The following is a 25,820-nucleotide window of genomic DNA, read 5'->3' as shown; positions in this document are numbered from 1 at the left end:
GCCAAACACCTTCAGCTGTGCTACGCTGCTAAAAGTTTTCTAAATGAGCAAATGACTAAAAGGAATATTCCTCAAACAAGCAAGACATGTGAATGGCCAGGGAACACACACACACACACACACACACACACAAAACAGTCACCAGTAATCCTCAGAGAATTTTTTGAGCATCACAAAACCAAGAGGCAAGTTCCAATGTTAGAATAGACACTATCCATAAGACAAGTGGTGAGTGGGGCATGGTGACACATTATAGTTGAGAGGCTGAGGTAGAAGGATCACTGAGGATGAGGTCAGCGTGGGCTAACGGAGTGAATTCTGAGCTAGCCTGAGCCACATGGCATGATCTTGTCCTCAAAAACTAAAAAGGCACCCCCATACACAAACAATGATGATGCTGGTGATGTTGATGATGATAGTGATGGTGATGATGGTGGTGGTGGTGGTGATGATGGTGATGATGGTGGTGGTGATGGTGGTGATGATAATGATGAATATGGGTAAGAATATGGATAAAGACAAACTCTCACTATTCTCACCATTGGTAGGAATGTAAATGAGTACAGCTATTGTGAAAAACAGTACAAATATTTATTTAAACGAAAACCAGGAGTAAAACCCCAGGACCCTGCATTCTCGCTACTGGGCATATATCCAAAGGAACTGAAGGCAGTGTATCGGGTACACAGCTATACTTGATGCTCACCCCAGCACTGTTTATACTAGCCAAGGCACAGACCAAGGTAGGCATCCACCGAAATAAAAATGGAAGCAGGAAATTGCTGTGTACTCCTAATAGGATACTATGTGTCCATACAAATAATGGGATTCTGTCATTTCTAGTAACATGGATGAAACTGGAGGACATGGTTAAATGAACTAAGCTGAGCACTGGAAGATAAGTCTTGTATGTTCTCACTTCTATGCAGGAGGTAAATGTTGGCTCAACAGAAAAAGAGAGTAAAGTAGCTGTTAACCAGAGCCTGGGAAGGGTATGGCGGAGGGAAGGATGGAGAGGGAGTGTTTGCTAGGACAAGGGGTGCATGGGATAGGAAGGTAACTCGTAATGTTCTAGTGCCCACCTCCTGTTCAGTTATTAAGTTATTTAAGTTATTGCAGGTCAAATCTGTGGAAACAGCAGTAGCTCAGGAATGGGGGTAGATGGGCATGCCTCAAGAGAGATTTGCTTATTCATAAGACTCACCCCCGGGACAAGATTCTCAATGACCTCTTTAAAACACGGTCCTTTTGTCTGAGGTGTTAATATAGTACCAACACTATGCCTGAGATAAGCTAGATACGTTAAGATTTCCAAAGGTGGGGTTTGAAATCCCGGCTATGATTAAGGTTGTGACTCCCTTCTCATGCTCAGCTTGACCCGCAGCCATAAGCTTCCCAAACCCACAGAAACAGTCCCACTAGTGAGCACTGCAGTCCTAGTGAGAACCGGGGAATGAATCCAAGCCCATGCGCAGGAGACTCAAGAACACACCACGTCCATCCAGGGACTGTAGCACCTTGCAGGAATCTAGCAGATAAAAAGTATGCTAGGCGCAGTGGCCTACACCTATAATCCCAGCACTCAAGGAGGCAAAGGCAGGCAGATCTCTGTGAGCTCGAGGCCAGCCTGGTATACAAAGTGAGTCCAGGAGAGCCAAGACTACACACAGTTTTTGTCTTCAAAAACAAACAAACAAACAAAGTACTAAAAACCAGTTGTATTTTTCTGAATTAAACAGAAGGAAACCAAAATATGAGCCCGGTTGATATTGGGCCTGGAGAATTTTCTTTGAAAATAAAACCTGCTTTAGCCTGACAGCAAAAGGAACAACGTGACATATTTCTCTCTGTTTTTGCAGAGCCCAGATATCTTCTTAGCATGGCATCTGGCAGGGAAGCATTTGGCAGTGTGCCTGGCTTTGATGACCATCTGCCATGGGCATATCTCATTATTGCCTGAACCAACCTGCAACACAAGCATCTGAAGTTTGGGGTAGCCGCCGATGCTCCCAGAACTACTGTGTATGCATATGTACCCAAACAGCTTCCGGTTCTAAACTTCTGCTTCTATCTGTGTTAGGGAACAGAGGAAGGTAACTGGACCATTTCCACTCAGGCAAAGAAGAGGGGATGGGGTGGGATTACAGGCTACATGGGAAATGAGGGGAACGAGATTCTCCTGGAAACCATGGCAACTAGAGCTAGGAGCTATTGCAGACTGGACCAAGACCTCCATAAACAGCTTTTCTTTCTTACCTCCCTCTCACCCCAAAGGAGAAAGACATTATTCTACACTTCAAGACCGGAGTGTTAAACGACTAAAAACAGATAGTTGAAATAGTAAGCCAGTTCTAAAATGACTTTAAGGTGATTTAGCAAGGAACATGATCATTTACAAAGAGGTCGAAAGGACTTGAAAGGACTTTACAGTTAGTCTTTAGCTTTCCATAGACTTTGTTAACTATTTAGTTAGGAAAGACTGGTAGCTATGCATGGCTTTTGAATAAAAGTAGTAGATGCAGAATAAAAAAGGGAAAAACCTAGACTCCTTTTCATGTCTTTCATCAATTTCTCCTCTTCCTGTTCTTTGTTCTCTCTCTTTCTCTCTCTCTCTCTCTCTTTGCCCCTTCCTCATTTTCCTCTCCCTCCCTCCCTTCCTTCCAAGTTTTTCAAGCTCTAGCCTCCCAAGTGCTGGGATTATGGGCTGATAGTACCACACCCGGAATTTTGTTTTCTCCCTTAATCACTTTTGAAGTCTCCCTGCAATTTTTTGTTCTTGTAGAACTTTTCCAGGAAAACTTCAAACCAAAGTCAAAGTCTATAATGACAATTTTGGAAAAATTTGGGGTTTAGTAATGGGACAGTGTAAGAAAATCTAAACCCTATAGTCTAGCTCAGAGGACTTCCATCCCAGTCAAGTCCTTATCTGTTCACGTGTGCCTCTCCTTTAATCCTGCCGGGGAGAGGTTAGCATCAGCATGGGCTTTGCTTGCATCTCAGGGCTTCTGAGATGCCCCATCTTCATCCTGTGGCTCATTGGATGTCTCCTCACTTCTGTCTCAATGCTTTGAAAGACTTCTTGGTGATCTGACCATCAGCCATGGCTTGGGGCACACGTCACAAAGAATTTCTCTGTGGACAATACTCCTAAGGCTTCCTTATCTATCCCCGGCAGCTACTTGTGGGCGACCACGTGTGACAGAAATGACCAGTTGTTGGGCAGAGAGACAATTCTTTAGTGGCATCTCAACGGCCTTATCTTAGGTCTAGCTTGTCTCTTGCACCCTCTGTTGCTTTAACTTTCCTTTTATACAAGGCTCAATCACGTCGGAAATAAGCCTGGTGACAGTTATGGGCTCAAAAGTGAGAACAGTTCCTTCTCATGGGATTCAAAGCATGCTGTTTTTTGAGCCCTGGGCTACTTGGAAATGGATGTAGACTCCATGATAATTGTCCTTTCCAGTTATTTTCACCTTACTATCTGGGGTTTATGGCATTGGAGAACTGATTTCACCTTAGTGACTTTTTCAATATCTTTTTAATAAAAGAGTTAAGCTGGGCATGATGGTACAAGCCTGAAATCCCAGCACTTGGGAGGTAGAGGCTGGTAGTTCTCAGTGAGTTCAAGGCTAGCCTGGTCTACACAGTAAGTTCCAAGCCAGCTAGGGCTACACAGCGAGACCCTGTTCTAAATAAATAACTAGACAAGCAAACAAAAGAATGAGTTGGAAAATACACAAATCGAGTACTCTGTGTGGTTGGGTTTAATACAGGATTGACACTCTGTGTGGCCAAGGCTCTCCTGGCGTTGCCAGTCCTTAGAATGTTTAGAAGCTTACCTGGGTTGTAGTTAGGCAGCTTGGAGACTCCCGGCCAGGTGTCCTCTGTAGGGACCCCCAGTACCTGCACAGAGACACACAGAGAGAAACAAAGGTTAGAAGGAACCAGCTGGATAGAGCAGGCACAGACACAAAGGATGGAGCAGGGAGGAAGGCCGAAGTTAGCGATGCCACACGGCACCAGCCCAGACACAGTAGTTCCAACATTTTTTTTATTGTGTGAAGTGCTGTATCCCCGCAGTCCCGGGCCTGTGTCTCCGCTCACTCCAACTGCATGATCGCCAAGTGCTAAGACTATGAAGCAGCAGGAGTGACTGTCCATCGCCTCCCACCACAGTTCTATACGCTTATTGGTGGGAAACGCCGCTGGCCTCAATTACCCCCGGGCCTAGACATTCAGTTTTTCCTGGCTGTGCTCAAATTCAGAAGGATTCAAATTACTGACCTCCCGGCAGCGGAACGGTGGCTAAAAATGACCCCACTCCAACCTTTGCATTTCTACTAAATCCATCTCATTTTTCTTGTTTTCTCGGCGCCCAGCAGCTTAGACTATAATCTGGTTTTCCGCCAGCAGATTATAACGGTAACATCATGTGAAACAGAGCTGGTTTATGCCTTTAAAAAAATTGTGTGTGCACGTGTACGCGTGGAGATGGCCGAGGACAACTCTGTGAAGCTGGTTCTCGCCTTTCATTTTCATGTGGGTTCCGGGCATCAAATTCAGTTCTCCAGGCTCATGCAGCAAGCAAGCCTTACCCATCGAGCCATCTTGCTGTCCCTGACCTAAGCTTTAGACGTCCACATTTTAAGTTCTTGCTTCTAATGAGGGTGTGGCAGGAAAATAAGAGTCTTCCGGAGTATGAGGCCGAATGGAATTCGGATGGAGCTGCAACTGCAGTCCTCTGCAGACACCATCTTAGCATTCTTTGAAGGTGACCATAAATCCTACGGTCAGCTGTGTGGCAGAGACTGGGTCGTGCGACTTTTGTGACATGTTCTAGTAGTTTGCTTTGCATCACTACCGTGTGGCTCTTCTCTGCAGTGTATCTGAACATTATTTCTCCTGTAAAACATTGACTAGAGACACTGGCCCGGTTTTTTATGGCAGGAAGCTATTGTCTGGCTGAAGATAATTAATGAGGAATGCAGGACCTTAAATCCATCGGTGTGGTGACTAGGTCCCCGGAGGAGAGGTATGCTTGTGGGGTCTTTGCACTTGTCTTTACACAAAAGACACTAAAGTGCTATTTTTCCCTCCCACGATATATTTTGAAAAGTCATGCCACCCAGTAAAAGCCTCCAGCTTTGATCTAGTCTCTAAACAAACTGAGAAGTGACTGAGAGGATTACAGGCTTTTCCTATCAAGCAACCCAAGCCTGAGGGAATGCTGAGGAGCTTGGATTCCATTTTGAAAAACCAACTAGACTTCTTTTGTGAGTGAAGCCCGGAGGAGGGGAAGCTAATTCTTTCTCAGCCTACTGTCATCTGTATTTGTACAGACGCATGTGTAAACAAGTGGGTGTGACTCATGGGTACCCATTCATCTTCTGTTGGTTGGCAAAGCACAATGGAAAAAACGCACAGTCAGAAGGAGGAGGAAACAATACAGGAAATGAAGACCAACCACATCCATGCTCTCTGGAAGGTGAAAGTTACCAGACTTCTTGATTACTTTGTACTATGTTTAACTGAGGCCAGATGGATACCAAATTTTCTGGAAACTTTTATGCTAAAAGCTTATTAAACTGAGATGTTAGGAGTTTAAACAAAAATTCAATTATTCATCTAGCGAAAATTCATTTAGTAAGATACAACCTCAGAAGCTAAATCTGTTTGATTTTCTAACTTATTGCACAGGCAGGGAAAGCAAAAATAGATGAACAGGACTCCATACAACTAAAAAGCTTCTAGAAAAGGGAATAATGGAATGGAGAAAGTCTGCAGAATGGTAGATACATATGCAAACTGTGTGGTTAGAGGCTGAGATCCAGCATGGACAGGGAACACAGAGGACTCAGTAGCAAGTAAACAAAACACCTAATTAAAAAAAATGGGCAAAGAACTACAACAGACATTTCTCGGAGGAAGACACACAAATGGCCAAAAGGCATGAAAAAAAAAAATCCAACATCATTCACCATCAGAGAAATCCAAGTTAGGACAACAACTATAGTTAGGACCATGGAAGTATTACTTCACTGTGTGTTTGTTGGAGTGGCTTTACACCAACAAAATCAAAGAAGAGCTCAGCTGGTGGAGTGCTTGCCTAGAGTGCAGGAGGACCCGGGTTCCATCCCCCACACTGCATAAACCAGGTATGGCGGCAGGCACACACCTGTAGCCCTAGCCCTTGGGGGCATCAGGAGGTCAAGACTGGCCTACCTGACACCTATCTCAACACCCTTCCTCCCGCCCCCAATGACAAAAGAGTGGTGTTGGTTAGGATATGGTGAAAAGGTAGCCTTTGCTCTTTGTTGGTGAGACGATGAATTAGTACAACCATGATGGAAATCGGCAGAAACTCCTCAAAAAGCTACTCTTTAATCTACCCTACTGCATATGTATTTGAACAAATTAGCATGTCAAAGGGATGGGTTCATATTTACTGCAGCAGGAGGATAGCATAAATGTACCATGGAATATCTCAAAAAGCATCTCCTTGACAAGTGTGTGTGTGTGTGTGTGTGTGTGTGTGTGTGTGTGTAAAGTGATGTGTATGTTAATTGTCTTGGTTTGGCCATTCTTCCAAAATGTCATTTTGGGAGCTAAGGAACGGCTCAGCAGTAGAGAGCATGCCCAGCATTCAGGGAAGCCCTAGGGATCTGATGACCTGAGTTTGAGGAGGAAGCCGAGAACAGATTCCCACAAGTTTTCCTCTGATCTCAACATACAGGCTGTACCCACTGATGTGTATGGGAATGAACATTCATACATATACAAACACAGCAATAAATAAATCAATAAATAAATGAAATAATTTAAAAAATGAAACACTTGGGCTGGAGAGATGGCTCAGCGGTTAAGAGCACTTGGCTGCTCTTCCAGAGGTCCTGAGTTCAATTCCCAGCAACCACATGGTGGCTCATAACCATCCATATTGAGATGTGATGCCCAACTCTGGCATGTAGATATACATGAAGATAGAGCATTCATATACATAAAATTAATTAAAAAGATTAAAAAAATAAAAAAACGAAAAATTTTCACATCTGTTCTGTCCTCATATACCCTTCAAAGACTTTCTTCCTGCCCTAAATCCATACCGATTACAACCATATTTTGCACAAGGAGACTAAACTGAGATACAGTTATTTCTGTTGCCCAGCATTTACCATTGATTACTCTAAGGAAAAAAGGAAGCCTCAACTGCTTGAGATACAGTGCCGTCATAGAGTTATTGGGCCGTGGAGACAGCCCAGCAGGAAAAGGAGCCTGCTACCAATCCTGATGACCTGAGTTTGATCCTTGGGTTCCCACACGGTAGGAGAGAGCTGACTCCTTCAAGTTGTCCTCTGATCTCGAGTTTATGTCATCGTAGCGCACCCTCCCCTACCCAAAAATACATGTAAATCAACGACAAAGTCCCCTAATGTAGGAATTTTGTCCATTTTCCCTTGGAATATGGGCCAGATGTAACAGGAGACTGAGTTAAGTAAAGCAGGCCAGAGCTAGACAGCACAGAGCTATCTACCCGGGACAAGGGAAAGCCGACAGCGAGCCATGCAGCTATAACACGCAGAAATAACTAACTAAGGGAAAAGCCAGTGAACAGAGGAGCACATTATGATTTAAAACTACCATGCTAGGGGGATGGCTTGGTGGTTAAGAACACTTGCTATTCTTCCAGAGGACCTGGGTTCAGTTCCCAACACTTACACGGGGAAGCACTCTCTTCTGGCCCTCACGGGCACTCGCATGCACATACCTGCACACACTCACATGTTAGAGAAATCCTTTTAAAAATGATAGGAGCTACAGTTTTCCCTTTGTAGGGGCTGTAACCTCTCAGAGTCAGAGAATGAGGCGCATCTTAAGACAGTAAGACACAGGAGAGTTTGGGTGTAGTCATGTTCTCGGCTCTACCCGAAGCCAGAGCTGCGTTCAGAACTCATGAGCTCTGACTCCAGGCCAGCATTATTTTTGACATGCTTACTTGATTTAAATTTGTAATAAGTTGTCATAAATGTCAAAATAAAGTCTCTGGTTGACTTCAGTGTGGAGAAGATAAAGTCAGGCATGAATATAATTTTTTGGGCAGGGTGTATTGGGGTAACTGCCAAAGCACTTGTCTCCCAGGACCTCATGTCCAGATCTGAGCATGGAGCCTTTCATTAACTGCCTCACACACATGTGATGTGGCAGTGTCAATCACCAAAGACCAACAACTACAGGGCCAGGGCAACACCTAGCCCACTCCCTTCCTGACTCCCGAGTGCTGTGCTAAATGCAAAGAATTGCAAAGTGACTGTTTTTGAGGCATGTGGTTATTTAAATAGTGCCAAATTTTAAAAAAAAGTTATTTATTTATTTTACATACATGAGTGCGGTATCTGTGGGCACACCTGCATGCCAGAAGAGGGCATCAGATCCCAGTACAGACGGTTGTGAGCCACCAAGTGCTTGTTGGAAATCAAGCCCAGGACCTCTGGGCTGGAAGAGCAGACAGTGAGTGCTCTTAACCACTGGGCCATTTCCATTTCTCCAGCCCAAATCCGGAATATTTTTCAAAGCCGGGTTTATACACGGTTCTCTGAACACTAATAGAACCTGTGGCTATACCGACATTCTTTTCTAATATGGTATTTTTCAACTATGCTAGCAGCACGCCGCCCTCAGCACCAGCTTATGTGAGCTCTCTGCACATACATGCTTTACAGTACATTCGCCTCAGGTTTGTTCACGTATGCCGTCACTCTACCCTGGTGGGAAAACATATTCCTCAGGTCCTCTTCTCCCCCTTTACCTTTGGCTTCTCCTAGTCTCTGAAGAATATTTATATATGATTATTGTCTGATAGATATTAAGTAACTAGGTAGAAAAAATTATCAACTGTGTAAGGGGCCATTGCGGGGTGAAGGCCAGCAGCGCTAATTGTTCTCTTGGTTACGGACAGGAGTAACAGCTCAGAAATGAAAGAGCAGAACAAGAAACATCCCTACGACAGTTTATGAAAAAGAAAGCAAATGTATGTTTAAATATATATATATATATATATATATATATACTTGAGACACAGTCTTGCTAAGCAGTCCTGAGTGGGCTGGCACTTGCTACACAGCACAGCTTAGACTCAAACTCATCCTCCTGCCTCAGCCTTCCAACCACTGGGATTATAGGAGAATTCAAGAGAGCAATTCTTCCCCCCACAACTCTGTGTGTGTGTGTACACCCATAAAGTTCTCTTCCTCCACCATGAAGTCCCAGGGACCAAACGCAGGCTGGCAAGCTTGACAGCGGTGGTGTTTATCCTCTGAGCCGTGTCTCCAGGGCTATGAATATTTACTGAGCACCGACAGTGACCTGGTTTAGCTGTACATTCCATCTCACAGAGTTCTCACAACGAGATTACAAGATCACACGACTAACCTCATTTTGTACATGAGAAAACTAAAGAGTAAGAGATGCTATGTGAGCCAGTGTGGCGGTACACGCCTGTGATCCCGGCACTTGGGAGGCAGAGGCAGGCGGATCTCTGTGAATTTGAGGCCAGCCTGGTCTGCAAAGTGAGTCCAGGACAGCCAAGGCTACACAGAGAAACCCTGTCTTAGAAAACAAAAACAACAAACAAACAAACATAAGAAGGGGTGTTATGTGAACTTTGTCCATTTTCATAACTAGTAAGTAGCAAACAAAGGCATCACATTAACCAAGGAGAGATCTAAAGTGTGATTTCTCTCTCTCTCTCTCTCTCTTTTTATATGTCTTTTGTCTAGAAAAAAATAAAATAAAACTTTGGTTTTGGTTTGTGAATGCTTCCCATTTGTCCCACATTTCCCATAATATCCTCCAGGCGGCAAAAAGCTAATTTAAAGTTAGTGATTCATTTATATACAAGGTCTTCGTTTCTTCACGAGAAGACACAGAGCTGGACTGCGCATAGCAACTGATAGAAACCCCCACGTACGGTACCTTGATGCGCATACAATATGAACGAGCCTTGAACACATTATGCCCAGCGACATAAGCCAGACCTGGAGAGACTAACGCTGTTTGACTCCAACAATGTCAGCTGTGTGATAGTTCACAAATTCACACAGACAGAGAGTAGATGAGAGATTCTCAGAGGCTGAGCTGGGCGGGCCGCAGGGAGCCGCTTACGGCTGCAGGGCCTGTGACTGGGACGGTGCGAAGGTGCTGGACGTGAGCGCGGGGATGCCAGCCGGATGTGCAGGCGCACTGACTGCCGGGAGCCGTGCCCTTGTTAAAACAGCGCGGCTGCCCATCTCCTTTATTTTCAGGGTGCCTTGGAGCTTAGTGGGTGCTGCGTGACTTTTTTAAGATTTCACTGATTGGGTTGTGTGTGCTGGGTTTGGCACATGTGTGGAAATCAGGGGACAGTTTGTGGGAGTCCTTCCACAGTGTGGGCCGGAGGGTGTCCGGCCTGGCGGTGACGGCCCTTACCCAGTGAATCACCTTGCAGTCCCACAGATTCAGCATCTGCGCGCTGTGTGGTGTTAATATCAGGGAAATGTATCTATTCTCTCAAACAGTGGTCATTTTTGTGACTAAAAAAACATTTGAAATTCTTTCTTGTATATATATGTGTGTGTATAAGCAAGAAAGAATTTGAAATGTTACATGTTATATTTATTTATATGTATGTATACACACACATCTATATACACACACATAGAGAACGTCATGGCTACTTACCTACAATATACTGGACAAGAGAGAGCCAGATCCTAATTTATCAAAACTGTTTTTAACTTGATATACATTGACCAACCTGGCAAATGTTAGCTATACTTTACCAAAATATGAAAAAGCATAAAAAAAAAAAAGGTAAATAGACAGTATGGCTATATCATTGTCTATAAAGCACAGAAAAACAAAACACATCAGAGCGCAAATAAAGTAGAGAAAATGATAAGGAAAGAAATGAAAGCACACATATGCCTGCATATATCCACACACAAGAATACATACACACGTGCACACACACAGATGTTTATGCACACACACATTTATCACGCGCTTATACACACATTCATACATACAGACATCCATACACACATACGTACACACTATACAGACCCACGCTCACACACGCATTCACATATGTGTGTGCGCACACACCAACATTCTTAGCATCTTAGGTGTCATGCCATGTGCATCTCCTGTTGATGAAGGTTCAGGCCAAATGTATGTAGAGTTAAAAACTGAAGGCTAACAGCCCAGGTAGGTCGAGGCAGTACTGGCAGAGAAGCTGCTGGGAACTGACAGAATACTGCCAATAGGAAGCAGGAGGACCGAGTGCCTTCAGTGGGTGGATTAACAGGCTGGTGTGGGACAGCAGGAGCTACAGAGCCTCTCATACCGAAGGAGCTCATTTCTGAGACAGATTCAGTTTCCACGTCTTAGGCCCAGCTCCATCTCTTGAGCAGATGGATTGCTTCATCTCTAAGGCAAAGCAGGCTCCAGTTAGTAACGTAGGTGTTCCTTTCTTCTTATAAGGGATTCTTGTCTTACCTCCCAGATCTTCTCCAGCTGTTCAAGGATGTTGGAAACCCCAGGAAACAAAGGTTGACCCTGGAACATTTCAATAAAGATGCAGCCTGCGCCCCTGGCAAAGGAAGCAAGACATCTATAAGGAGGCCGTTCATATAAAACTGAGTATCTACAGTGTCTCCTTCTGAGAAATACTTGGAGACTGCTAAATACGGACCACGTGTTATTAAAAACCCAGAGCCAGAAAGTTCCTAAGTGAGGACAGTAAAAGGAAAGAGATTTTGTTCTCGTAGAGCAAAGCCAGCTGCCGTCCGGCGCATGCTCCGGTTATAAAGCTTAAGGCACCTCAGCTCACCAGCTCTCCATCCTGTGGGTGGGAAAGCCCCAAGCACCCAATTTAAATAATTAAACCTAAGATGCTACCTCCATAAGATGTTAGGGTATGTGCCATTAGGAGAGAAAAAAAAGCACACATTACTTCATAACTACATACAATTATTCTGTGTCAATTAAAAGCTGGAAAAATGTTTTTGAAGACTGCATCCCTGGATATAGTAGTACACGCTATATTCCTAGTCTCTGGGAGGCTGAAGCAGGAGGGAAAGAGATTGCAACCCTCACACACACACACACACACACACACACACTCGCGCGCGCACGTGCTTTCTCTCACACGCACACACATGCACACTCACCCTTTGCAAATTCTATTATGATGTGGTCAAGAGGCTTATTTTATCCTTACTGGAAGGATTGTTATAAATGTAATTAAACATAGGTTACTTTCTAATATATACCATACTTGTACATGCAAAAAACATGAACATTGAAGTGAAATAAATTGGTTTGAGCATTCCTAAAACTTCTGCACATTCAGCATTTGGTTCAGAGCCTCTGCTGCGCGAACCCACGGTATCAGCCTCTGTGTTAAGAGCCGGTGATGCAGCAAGTCTTAAAATGAGCCATGAAAGAGCTAAGAGTCGCCGCAAATGAGCTTCTCAGTGCCTCCACATTTATACAGCTAGCTTGCTCTCGGCTCCTGCCTGAGGACGGTTGCTAAACATGTCTGATTCCCTTCTCCAAACCATTTGGCTCCTCGGGGGTTTAAAACAAAGCAAACCTTGTGTGCAGATTTTCCTTCAGTCACTGACATCCATTCTGTAAGTTTTTATTTTTCCAAAGATTTTTTTTTTTTTTTTTTTTTTTTTTTTTTTTTTTTTAGTGTGTATGTGTGAGTGCCTGGACATATGTAGGAACACCAAGCATATGCCTGGTGCCCGTAGAGGCCAGGAATAGGGCATCAGATCCCAGGGACTGGTGTTACAGACAGTCGTGGGCTGCCCTGTGGCTGCTGGCAATGGAACCCAGTCCTCTGGAAGAGCTGTGAGTGCTCTTAACCTCTAAGCCATTTCTCTAGCCCCTCCCTTACTTATTCTGCCATCCTTGTGTGATGTAATCAGGAAGAAATTTTAAGTAAAACATTTTTGTTATAAATGATCATAGTAGTAAATATTTATTATGAGGTTCATTTGAAATATAGCCTTTAATAGTATTCATACATAACTTTTTACTTTTTCTAGGCATAGTCTGTTTAGTTTACTTTCCAGTGATTGTATAGGGGAAAGCATATTTCTTGAGAATTAAATTTTAAACTAATTCTTATCTTGTGCTTTATCTGAGGGTAGAAGATGTGTTAAAAGAAAGATTGAGCTGGGCATGGTGGCATATGCCTTTAATCCCAGCACTCAAGGAGGCAGAGGCAGGTGGATCTCTGTGAGTTCAAGGCCAGCCTGGTCTACAGGGTGAGCCCCGGACAGCCAAGGCTACACAGAGAAACCCTGTCTCAAAAAAACAAAAACAATATACAAACAAACAATAACAACAAAAAAGAATTCCTCTGTGGCTTTTAAAAATATTTTGGGCTGAAGACATGGCTCAGCAGTTAAGAACACTGTCTGCTCTTCCAGAGGACCTGAGTTCAAATCCCAGCACCCACATGGTGGCTCACAACTATCGATAATGTGATCTGATGCTCCCTTCTGGCATGCAGGTGTACATGCAGATAAAACACTCATATACATAAAATAAATCTTAAAAAAACAAAAAACAAAAAATGAAACACTCTCAAAACCCAAAACATCTCCCACCATCACAAACAAAATGACCCAACATAGTTATTCCTAAGTATGAACCTGCAGCTCTCCTGTTTTTCCCATCCTCCCAAACTTTCATTGTCTTAAAACAAAAGGTCTCTTTTCCATGGTATCTTCTTTTTGGGGGACTTCTCAAAGTTAAGTACCACTAAGCCACAGCCTGGGACCCGCCTTGTTTTTTTATATTTGTGACTGTGGGACACCAAGAAGGAAGTCTTTTTGTTAGACAATTTCATGCATCCTTTATCATCTGCACAAGGATGACGTACAAAGTTACATAAAGTGTACTTTGAAAAACCCTAGAACATTTGGACCATTATGTAAGCAGTACAAAATAGCATGGGGTCTTAGTGTTCTAGAGGAAAAATGCTAATGTTTAGTTAAAATTTCCCATTTGCATTTTAAGGTAGCTTGAAACCTTTATTGAACAAATCTAGAGTCTGAGGATACTCATATACATATCATATATACTATCTATAGCATGTATACTCTTATATACATATGTATACAATATGTATATGCACATATATATGCTTATATAGATGCTTTACAAATAAGACAAAATCCTGAATCAATTGTGTTTCAGTACCTGGAAGATCCATTAAGTACCATCAGTGCCTAAATGAATATTTAATTATCTCATCTAATGCTTTATTTAAAACAAAGAGGTAGATACCTAAATATGTCAGTGAGTTTGAGCTGAAAGTTTTAAAGCTGAAAGATATTTCTGGATATAACTGTTGTTTTGGAAAAAAAAAAAATCCAGTCTATCGTCCTGTTATGCAATTTGTTTTTCAGAACCCTGTTAGTTTTTCTTTGTTTTTTTCAGCTTAAGAATACGGGTCACTCACACACACACACACACACACACACACACACACACACACACACACACAGTGGGGGGCTGGAGAGATGGCTCAGAGGTTAAGAGCACTGTCTACTCTTCCAGAGGTCCAGAGTTCAGTTCCCAGCGACCACATGGTGGCTCACTATCATCTATACAGGGATATGAGGCCCTTTTCTGGCCTACAGGTGTACATACAGATAGAGCATAAAATTAATAGATAAATCTTGGCAGTAGGCAGTGGCTCAGGCCTGTGATCAGTTCAAAAATCAAGACAGCCAAGGCTACACAAAGAAACTCTGTCTGGAAAAACTTAAATAAACAAACAAACAAACAAACAAAATAAAGAACAGCCAGGTCACAGCCAGGCTTGGTGGCATATGCCTTTAATCCCAAAATTTCAGGAAGCAGAGGCAGGTAAGGTCTCTGTGAGTTCAAGGCCAGCCTAGTCTTACAAAGTGAGTTCTAAGACAGCTAGAGCTACATAAAGAAATCATACCTGAAAAAAAAAAAAACAACAAAGAAACAAAAAACAAAGGGCTGGAGAAAGGGCTCGGCGGTTAAGAGTACCAGAGGACCTGGGTTCAATTCCTAGAAACCACACGGCAGCTCCCAACTGTCTGTAACTCCAGTTCCAGGGGATCTGACGCCCTCACTCAGACATACAAGCAGTCAAAACACCAATGCATATTTTTTAAAGTTAAAAAAAGAAAAAGAAAACAACAAAAAGTACAGGCTCTCAAAACTAAGGGCTATTTTGCCTACCCCAGACTCTGGTAGGTAGGGGAGGGCGAGGCAATGCTTTAAAATTTCACCACATCCAGGTCCAGCTAAGGCGCCAGTTCCTACTTCCTTTGATTCCTCAGGTTTGTTTTCAGTCTTCATTCTTGTGACTCTTCTTACGCCCTTCATGTCCTTGTGCTTCCGGTGGGTTTCCAGTCCGTGAGTACCAGAGGGCAGATGGGATGGGGTGGGAGGGGGCAGCCCCTGGGATGGAGGCCTCACTCAGTTGGGGGCAAAGAGCAGGTGGCCTCAAATAGTGCAACTTTTCAGATGCTGGCAGTTGGCAGGGGTCAGTTTATAGCTCCAAACGTTGCTCTTCAAGTTAGAACAAACAGCTTCAATGTTTTCTGGCTATCTTCCGAATTTTTTTTCTCTCTCTATTCTAAGCATGAACAAATTCTTCCAGAAGAAAAAGATTCCTCAAATTCCTTCAGCAATCCCCTAGGGGAGAAAACCATCTCAGGAGTCTTTAGCGTTTCAGAGATGTGAGGAGCATATAAAAATTCTGTTGGGTGAAATGAATCCATATTTCATTTTTTACTGTTGAAGTTAACTCACAGTGACATGATATATGGCAATAACACGACATTTCCAGTTACTCTCCTTGGGCCACGTTTTATGTCTGAAAGTTTGCCGCAAGAAGCCTGGAAGTGCAGAATGGGGCAGGGAATGCTTTCCATGATGGGAAAGCCAGCAGCCACCTGAAGTCAGCACTGAAGAGGGGACACTGTGTTTCACAATCAAGGCAGTCAGTGTGCTAGGGGATCCAGAGGTGGTGCAGTGGTTAGAGCCCTGGCTGCTCAAACAGAGGACCCGGGTTCTGTTCCTAGCCTCCACTTCCGGCAGCTCGTTAACACCAATAATTCCAGCTCCAGGGGATCCAAGATCCTATTCCCGTCTGCAAGGATACACACCCCCTTCCTCCCTCTCCCCAACCCCTCACACACCACACAAATAAGTCCTAATGAAAACCTCAGTGTAGTAGACCAGGATAAACTTAAAAACATGCTAAATGAAAGACACCAGACATGCAAGGGCAAATATTGGCATGGTTCCAGTTATGTGAAAGAGACAGAACAGCCGAGACTACACAAGTGCAGAGAGCAAAGTGGTGTTTCCCAGGGGCTGATGGGAGAGTTGGTGGGATTTTTAATGGTTAATGAGAGCAGGTTCACTACGGGATAACGAAAGGTTCTAGAGAAACACAGAGACCACGGTCACATGACACAAAGGCGCCGACTGCCACTATTTGCTATTTTAAATGGCAAAATACGCTGTTTTATGTTACGTGCATTTTAATATAGTCCCTGCCCCTCCACCCCCCTCCCAAAGCAAGCAAACAGAAAATGACCACGGGGTGTCGTAATGATCCTAAAACATCTTTTCTCCCCACAGTCCCTAACGAGGGACTTCTGAGGTCTGAAAAGGACAAGGAGAAAGTGGAAGTGTTGGCGGCCTAGAGAGCACTGGCTAAGAACCTTTGTCCTAATGCACCAGAGCCCCCAGGGCCTTTGTTCCAGGCCCCCCACTGATGATGTGGTCGCCAGCGCTCCCCTAGATGGCTGATTGCTCCCCTAAGAACATCACGTGTCCCTGCAAAGACGCTCAGCCCAAAGCTGGAACACCGCATACAGCACCCAGCAGCATCGCCTTTTCCTCCTCTCCGCTTTTTTCTCACCCTGTAGAGGAAAGTGCCAGAAGGAAGAAGATCTCCGTGTAAACCCCAGTTTTTAGCAAGGCCCTGAAAGCAGACAGGCAGTAAACCCAGGGGCAAAGTCAGCCGTCCTGTTTCTGGGTTACTTTTTAGTTTTATTAGGCCAACAACAACAATAGCAAGGTGGGCAGAGAAATAATGGAAGTGACTTTAATTTATAACTGAATAATCCCTTCACAGGGGGGATGTGGGTGTGGAGCACATTCGGAGGTCGGCTGGAGGACAACTTCCGAGTTGGCTCTCTCCTGTCACCTGTGTGGAGGTTCTGGCTATGGGGTTGTCAGGCTAGTGTGACTGCCGTTACCTGCTGAACCACCTCACTCGGCTGGAAGGTACTCGCTGTTGGAGAGGAGATGCCTCTGTAGCATCTTTAACCTGGAATAGTTCTCTCATTTTTTTTTGACTCTGACACGGGGGTTCCACAGGTGAGTGTGCAGTGCACCAACAGACTGCTTGCCTAGAACGTGCGAGGCACGTGCAGGGTTCGAGTCCCAGCACCACCAAAAGAAAAATAATTGAAAAAACCAACCAACCAACCAACCAAGCTCTGCTCTTTCAAAGGTTCCAGGCCCACTGCTTCAGGAGACTGTCCCTAGACTTGGGCTTGTCTGATAGCTCCTCATGATCAGAGCTGGGTAGACCTTCTTCCAGGAATCCCGCATCAATGACGCTGGGCTCTCGTACATCTCGTACTTTGGGAGGCCCAGGCCAGGGCCTCCATTATTCATCATATTCACTTTAATTGCTGCTGTGAGGTGTGGTCTGCCAAGTCTCTCTGCCGTGAAGTCTCTATTTTCTCTTTGTAATTGACCGGTAATTTGTGAAGCTGTGCTCTGTGGCTGTGTAAACGTCCTGCTCTTCAGCAGTCTTCCCCTTTTAGTTACGCATCAATGAACCTTGTTTCGACATAGCGCTACTGTATTGGTTTCAAAATAGTGATTTGCCAACTGTGTCTTTTTTTTTCCTCCTTCTGTCATTAGTTGGCATTCTATTGTGGAGGTGGGGGGCGGGGGAGGAACTTTTCTTTCCACCCCTCTGGCTAGTTAGCCAGCTGTCTCCAGTACGGACTCTTACCTTATTCACTAGGCTATAATTAATTTCTCTCATAATTTACTTTGATGTTAAAATAAAAGTGTCCCAGATTTGGCTGGGGGAAGCTTCTTCAGACATGTCTCCATTTATTTTGTATTATTTTGTAACCCAACACTTTGGCCCACCAAAGAAGTTCCAAGACCCTTTCATACTCCCACCTGAAAATCAGATGATTCCTCCAAGAGTCACAGTTCTTTTTAGTAGCCAGTGATATAAAGAATTCAAGATTTAGATGCTAGCCTGGTGGTGGCGCATACCTTTAATCCCGGCACTCAGGAAGCAGAGGCAGATGGTTCAAGGCCAGCCTGGTCAGCAGATCCAGTTGATCCAGATCCAGAGTTCCAGGATAGCCAGGGCTACACAGAGAAACCCCGTCCAGAATAAACAAAACAAGATCTAGATGGCAGAACAACACTTACGTAAGATACATTAATAAATAACAGAGTCTCAAAAACAAAACAAACAAACAAAAAAAACCCAAACATTTTTTGGAGAGATGGCTCAGCAGTTAGAGCTTTGGTGCTCTTGTACAAGACCCAGATTTTCATCCAGCACCTGGGCTGGAGCTCTGAGCTCTGACCTTGAACTCTGCCTCCTCCTGTCTTCACCCCCTCCCTAGCGCTGGTGGGCAGGAATGTACCACAGTGGCTGGTGAGGGCTGGGGGAAGAAGGTTCTCTTTTGTGCTTTCTAAGCAAGTTCTCTACTAATTGAGCTGCATTTCCCACCCTTAATAAACGTCCTTAAAAACGTATCCGAGTTGCACTCCAGGAGAATCCCACAGGCGTTACTCCTTTGGGGAGTAACTGTGAACGTGGGGCTTTTTATTCAACCTCATCGCCTTATAGAGCAGTAGGAATTAGACATGGCGCCACTGAATGTGTTTGCTGTGTTAACCCACTTAGAAAAACGTCATTAAAAAAATTGTTTTGAAAAGATTGGGAGGTGGGGTGGCACAGACCTTTAACCTCAGTATTCAGGAGGCAGAGGAAGGTGGATCTCTGTGAGTTCAAGGCCAGCCTGGTCTACAAAACAAGTTCCAGGACAGCCAGGGCTACAACAGGAAACCCTGCCTCAAAAAAACTAAATAAATAAATAAATAAATAAACTTTAAACAAAATCTTTAAAGTTCAAATATTTATTTATTTTCAATTTTATGTATATGGGCATTTGGCTACATGTATGCCTATACACCACATGCGTGCCTAGTGCCTGAAAAATCTAGAAGAATACATTGATTCCCCTGGCACTGGAGTTACAAGTGGGTGTCAGCTTCCATGTGGATGCTGGGAATCAAACCCATGTCCTCAGGAAGAGCAGCCAGTGCTTGTAATTCCTGAGTCATCTCTCCAGCCTCTGGGATCAGCACAGGGAGGTTGTAACCTGAAAAAAATTTGCCTTTTTTTCTCTGTTTAAAACTATATAAAACATGAAACTATAATGTTATATAATGTATAAAGTATATTGCCATACATAAAGTATAGTTTTAATTACACACATATATGTGTGTATATATACATACACACACACACACACACACACATATATGATCTCAGCATTTTCAAATGCAAACCCTCTCCAAGGGAACCCTTTGAATGTCCTTTGAATGTCTTCAGTCATGTACCCTCATGTGCTCTTGCAGGGCATTCTGATCTTTTCTGTTGTTTTGCTTTACACAAAGTTTCCTTACCACTTTTCACACACAAAAATATCACAAATATAATTGCAGGAAAGTTAACCTGTAACTATCAAAGACCACATTCTCGGGAAAAGACACCACACTTGGGGACCAAGAGAAACGGTCAGCAATAACAGAGATTTGGAAGGACTTTTGCTTTAGATATGTTCGGCCTTAAACAAAAAGTTATAAAATGTTCAGAAGACCTATGCAGGCGGAAAGATAGGTTGTGCTGATCACTTGGAAGTCAAGCACAGTGGTGCACACTTACAAGGAGGTAGGAGCAGGAGGATCAGGAATTCAAGGTTATCCTCAGCTACAAGCAGAGTTTGAGGCCAGCCTGGGGTACGTGAGTACATGAGACTATTCCTCTCTCTCTCTCTCTCTCTCTCTCTCTCTCTATATATATATATATATATATATACACATACACATATACATATATAATACATTTATTATACGTATCTATAAAAAATGAAGGGCCTAGTTATTTTCACAATATTCTATACATTCTATGCAATTCTAATGAAAACCCCTCTTAGGAGTTTTTTACGTAACTGGAAACACAGATTCATGAAGGGTGAGACAGGTCCTGTGAACTATCGATTATTATTATAAAGCTGTGGAAATTAACATATCAGTACAAGGACAGATAAACTGACCTCAGTGTGACAGAAGGAAGAGCTTAGAGACAGACCCGGCATTCGTGGAAATTTGATATAGAAGAAAGCTGGCATGCTCTCAGGCCTTGGACAAGGTCAAGCCAGTAACTTGCCTACCTGGAGAAGAAAGGGCTCACAAGCCTCCTCGCCTAGCCGAGGACCACTGACGCCGGCGGGTGCTGGGGAAGGCCGTGGCCCTAGGGTTGAGCGTACTCCAGCAGATGGCATCACGCCCATGAGTACATGGGCAACATAAACTGGACTTGGTGGGTTACTATAAAAAAGCATCCTAGGCCCCCTACACACGTGAAGCTGATGGGCTGCTTGGTCCTCAAATGGGTCCCCTAACAGTTAGAGCACAGGCCGACTCTGATTCAAACCCTGTTGCCTCCCTCTGGATCCCGTTTCCCTAGCAGGGCTGCCTTGTCTTGCTGCGGTGAAAGAGGAGGCACTGAGTGCTGATGTGACTTGATGTGCCAGGGTGGGCTGGTGCTTAGGGGTGGGAAGGTGGGGGAAAACAAGGGTATGGGGGAAGTGGGTGGTGGGTGGGAGGAGAGGAGGGAGTGGAGTTGCAATTGGGGTATAAAATGAACGTATAAATAAATTAATAAAAAAATACTTCCAAGTCTTAAAACACACACACACACACACACACACACACACACACACACACGGTTGAAGTTAGGAGGGAAGTTGGGGGAGGGATCTGAGTGGAGATAAGGGGAGAGTTGGGGTGAACATGATTAAAATATACTGTTATGTGTGTATGAACGTCTCAAAGAATTAATAAATACATTTTTAAAAGGAGAAACCTGGCATGAGAGATAGCATAAGAAAATGGAATGAGACAGCTGGGTAACACGTATTAAAGTCGGTGTTGAGGTGAAAGGCAGGCACGGTGGCTCACTGCAGTGACAGAACCCAGAGTGCAGGAAGTCGATCAAAGCTACCTAATCAATCAATCAATCAATCAATCAATCAATAATTAACCGAATCTGAAGGGGCCTGGAGAGATAGCTCAGCATGGCCAAGAGCGTACTTCCCCTGCAGAGAAGCTGAGTCCAGTTCTCAATATTACAATAGGCATCTCAGAACTGCCAGTCACGGGGGAGCTGACACCCTCTTCTGGCCTCCTCAGGCACCTTGGTTCACGTGCTCATACACACAGAGACAGGGAGTAAAGAATACAATAAATACCAAAACCTGAAAAGAAAACAGCCCAAAACTTGATGAGTGTTTCATTCTTATGTCCGGGACTTTTTTAAAACAAGAAATAAAAAAGGGGGAAGCAAAAGGAAAAATATTAACAAAATATTAAAAATATTAACAACTTTGGGGGCTGGAGAGGTGGCTCAGCAGTTAAGAGTACCGTTTGCTCTTCCAGAGGTCCCGAGTTCAGTTCCCAGCAGCTACATGGTAGCTCACAGCCATCTATACTGGAATTTGATGCCCTCTTCTGGCGTGAAAGTGTACATGCAGATAGAGCACTCAAATAAATCTTAAAAAAAAAAAAATTAAGAACTTTGTTCAAGGGCTGGCAAGATGGCTCAGTGAGTAAAGGTATTTGCTGCCAAAACTCCCTCACAGCGGAAGGGGAAGGCCCCGCAAGCTGTGTTCTGAGCCCCACATCCTCACTGTGGCATGAGCGCCTGCACATGCAAACACAGATAAAGCAAATCCATCAATTAAAATGTAATTTAGACTTTTAAAAATCCTTTCATTCAAAAAGAAGACATCAAGACTAGAAGACAAAAGTCCTGTATGGGGAGAGACTACTTGTAATATAAATAACCAATAAACTACCTAAAAAAGATCCAGCAGAGAGGATGATGAAAAGGAAGTGGATGAGTCTTAGAATTCATTACAGTGTGTGTGTGTGTGGGGGGGGGTTGGAACAAGCCACAGAAGACTGAATACAATATAATACTGCTTTTACAAAGCTCAGATTGAGCCTGGCAAGATGGCTAACCTGGTAAAGGTACTTGCTGCTAAGCCTGAAGAGCGTCATTCAAGCTGGAGGACCCAAACAGTGGAAGGAAGAGAACCAGCTCCTGAAAGCTGTCCTCTGACCTCATACTTGAGCCGCTGTACTCATCTCTCACCCCCAACGAGTAAATAGATGTAATTTTTAAAAATTAGTTTTCAAAGATTCCAAAGTAGGCAAAAATGAAGCCGTTAAAAAGATTTTTTTTTTTCTTTTTAAGAACACAAACAAAAACGGAAAATGATTTGTTTCTGAAGAAGAAAGGGGGTGAGGGCCGGAAACTAAGGTAAAGATCAGGCGGAAGCCTGTTCCATGGAAGGCAGGCTGCACAGAAAGGTGCACAGGACAGTAGAAAGTGTCTGGGCTGTAGCCACTGCACGCAGTTTTGGGGTTGTGCTTCTGATGCTGGCTGCTCCCCTGTTCTTGTGTGCCGTCACCGACATTTTGTGCTGAATAAATGTTTTCCTTAGAAGCCGTCTTTTGCAGTACGGGACTTTAAGCAGCTTCCCAAGCTTCTCTACTCCAGCTGCCGGTACCTTCCACCAGCTGTGACAACAAAGATGTCACCAGACATTACCAAGGAAATGACAAAATCGCTCCACTGAGATTTGCTGATCTTTCCTATGTGTGTTATATATATCTCATTGTTTTAAATATTCTATAATATGACAGAGTTTAAAATTGATGGCTGGAAGGTCCTCCCCTCTGCCTGGGAAACACCAGCTGAAAGGCGTCATTCAGAGCAGAGCTCCCGGAGCCTGCTGAAGGCCTTTGAGGTTGAGCCCGAAGAGAGGGTGGGCTGACGGTTCTAGAGCAGTTGAGTAGCAGGTGACAGCTCTAGAAATGGCACTCAGTACCAGAAGCCCACAGCTAGTTACACTGGGGGGAGGGGAGACATCTTCATTTCCCAACTTTTTGAGAAATCTAAAAGTTTAGCGCTGCTTAAAAATTACCTGCTTGGTTAAAAAAAAACATCTATCATTGACATGTACTGCAGATACCGGACCCAGAGGCTCTGCTCTGGGTCTGACCTGAAAGCCTCCTTCCCTCAGGATGAGCTTTCACAGCACTGGAAGGTGCTATACAGGCCAGCCGCCAAGGGAGAGAGGCAGGGACAGTCCTACCCAGCTGGGATGCCTGTATCCATAACGATGACCGCAAGTCAAGCTGTCCCTAAGGGAGCAATAGTGCTGCCAGGCAGTAACCAACAGCTCTCAATTAGCTCCAAGGCCTGCTTAACAGGAAGGAAATCATGCCTGGCACTGAAAAACCCAGCCAGCTTCTGAGGCTAGTGGGGCCACGGTCTTTCACGGCTGTGAAAATGTAGAGGACAGCTCATCAGGGGTGCCTATCCCCAGTGGACACGCCCACAACACAACCCCTACACCTAAAGCTCAGGAACATGGAGGAAGAAGGGGCAGAGAGACTGTCAGAGCCAGAGGGCCAGGGAGTCTGCTGTGAGATTGTGTCTCCTAGACAGGACAATGAGGCTTCACTCCACCACGCTTCAATAAGATGGCTGCTTTAAAAGACCTGAACAAGAACAACAGCAACAGAAATGCTAACACAGAGGGGGCAAATCTCACAGGGACCCACTCCCAGACAAAGAGCTATAGGCAACAAGGAAATGCTGCTGGGCGCTGGAAAATTAGCCTTCCCCTGGGATTTGCCCCCTAATTGGCTACGGCTATCTTAGTGGTCAGTCCTGAAATCATATACATACAAACAATACTAAATGGCCTCAGCAGTATTTATAGATTTTATACACACACATGCACACACGCGCACACACACACACACACACACACACACATGTAAGCACAATTAAAGAAAACGAGGCCATGAATTTGTGAGGGAGTGAAGAGAGAGACATAAGAGTGGTTAGAATGAGAAAAGGGAAAAGGAAAATGATTTAATTATATTTAATAAAATTTTTAAAAAGTCTTCTGTTACTAGAATAAAAGGAAATGCTGTCTTGTCACATTCAAATCAAATAACAGCTGAACTTTAAAAATAAGCATGCAAAGAAAAAACGCTATAACTGATTTTTAAAAATAGAGCCCACATTCCTATAAAGCCTTGGAAAAGGTCCATGTGTTTTATTACCTCTGAGGAGCGGGTGAGACCTGAGAAGTCCCTTGGTCCTCACATGCCCAGGCTAGCTCGAGAAGTAAGAGCGAAGTGATGGAGGCTGGCATATGGCTCAGGGGGTAAAGGAGCCTGTTGCTAAGCCTGACGACTTCAGTTCGAGCCCCCGGAACCCATACAGTGAAAAGAGGGCCCTGACTCACAGAGGTGTCGTCTGACCTCCATACACGAACCTTCCAATAAATGAGCAAAGTGTAAGGCCCACACATCCGGCTCTAGGATGACAAGTGCCTGAGGGCACCTGCTACCCACTGTACGCCGGTAAATCCTCCAGCCCCTCGTTCGCAGGCTTGCATCCTGGTCACGTTCAACCTCTGATGGGGGGAGCTTATTGTCATTTTTAAACATTTATTGCGTATTGGTACTGGTGTTTTGCCTGCATGTATGTCTGTGTAAAGGTGTCAGATCCTGGAGTTACAGACAGTTGGGAGCTGCTATGTGGGTGCTGGGAATTGAACCCAGGTCCTCTGGAAGAGCAGTCGGTGGCCCTTAACCGCTGAGACAGCTCTCCAGCCCAATTATCCTTATTATTATTATTTTCGTTTTCTCTGAGATCCACCCCCCTCTGCCTCCCGAGTGCTGGGATTAAAGGGGTGCACCACCACGGAACAGCTATCTTTATTTTTTTTAATATTAATTTGTATTACAGTTGTGTGTGTGTGTCTGTCTGTCCACCTGCCTGTCTGTAGGTCGAGGGTGAATGTCTGTTTCTCTGATGACAAGTGGACAAGAAGGGGAACAGGCAAAGAATGAAGGGGTGACAAGCTAGGAGGGGTGTGATGAGCTGGAGACAGCAGATAGCTCGGGAAATCCCTCTTTGGAACATTGTTTCTTTACCCATAAAACCCCACAGGATGCAAAAAATCAAGTGAGGTGTGTATTACAAAGCACGGCGGGTTTCCATGCACAAACAATGCGTATCCTTATTAGAATAATTGCTAAGACGGAACACAGATGGAAAGTGAAGCAGCCATCACCGGTACCCTCATTTTTTTTTTTTTTTTGGCACTATTTCTTACCATATGTCTAGCTCTGAGGAGTACTCCGTGGCTCCCAGCAGTGCGTCAGGTGGCCGGTACCAGAGCGTCACCACTTCTGAAGAGTATGTCTGGCTGGGGATGGACTTGGCTCGAGCAAGACCTGTCCAAAGAGGGTGAAGATGGTACCCATGATCCTGGGCCTCTCTGGGGGTATTGGTGACACACTGTACTACAGAGCATATAAACAACACGGAAAACAAAATCCCGGGGGTG

The 25,820-nt window shown here is 44.3% G+C and overlaps 1 protein-coding gene across 5 annotated transcripts in view; it reads right to left on the bottom strand.

Moving 5' to 3' along the window:
* Cdk15 (cyclin dependent kinase 15) overlaps window positions 1-25,820 on the bottom strand; it is a 93,897-nt gene that overhangs the window by 37,757 nt on the left and 30,320 nt on the right. For all 5 annotated transcript variants that reach the window (XM_060368417.1, XM_060368414.1, XM_060368415.1 and 2 more), the window contains exons 8-10: window positions 25,587-25,707; window positions 11,533-11,626; window positions 3,840-3,903 (exon numbers count right to left, since the gene is read on the bottom strand). In XM_060368417.1, coding sequence (XP_060224400.1) covers window positions 3,840-3,903; window positions 11,533-11,626; window positions 25,587-25,707 — 279 coding nt within the window. The remainder of the gene's footprint in view (window positions 1-3,839; window positions 3,904-11,532; window positions 11,627-25,586; window positions 25,708-25,820) is intronic.

Source organism: Meriones unguiculatus, chromosome 15, assembly GCF_030254825.1.
Source record: "Meriones unguiculatus strain TT.TT164.6M chromosome 15, Bangor_MerUng_6.1, whole genome shotgun sequence".
In the NCBI taxonomy this organism is placed as follows: Eukaryota; Metazoa; Chordata; class Mammalia; order Rodentia; family Muridae; genus Meriones; species Meriones unguiculatus.
This window is presented reverse-complemented; position numbering and strand designations above follow the sequence as displayed.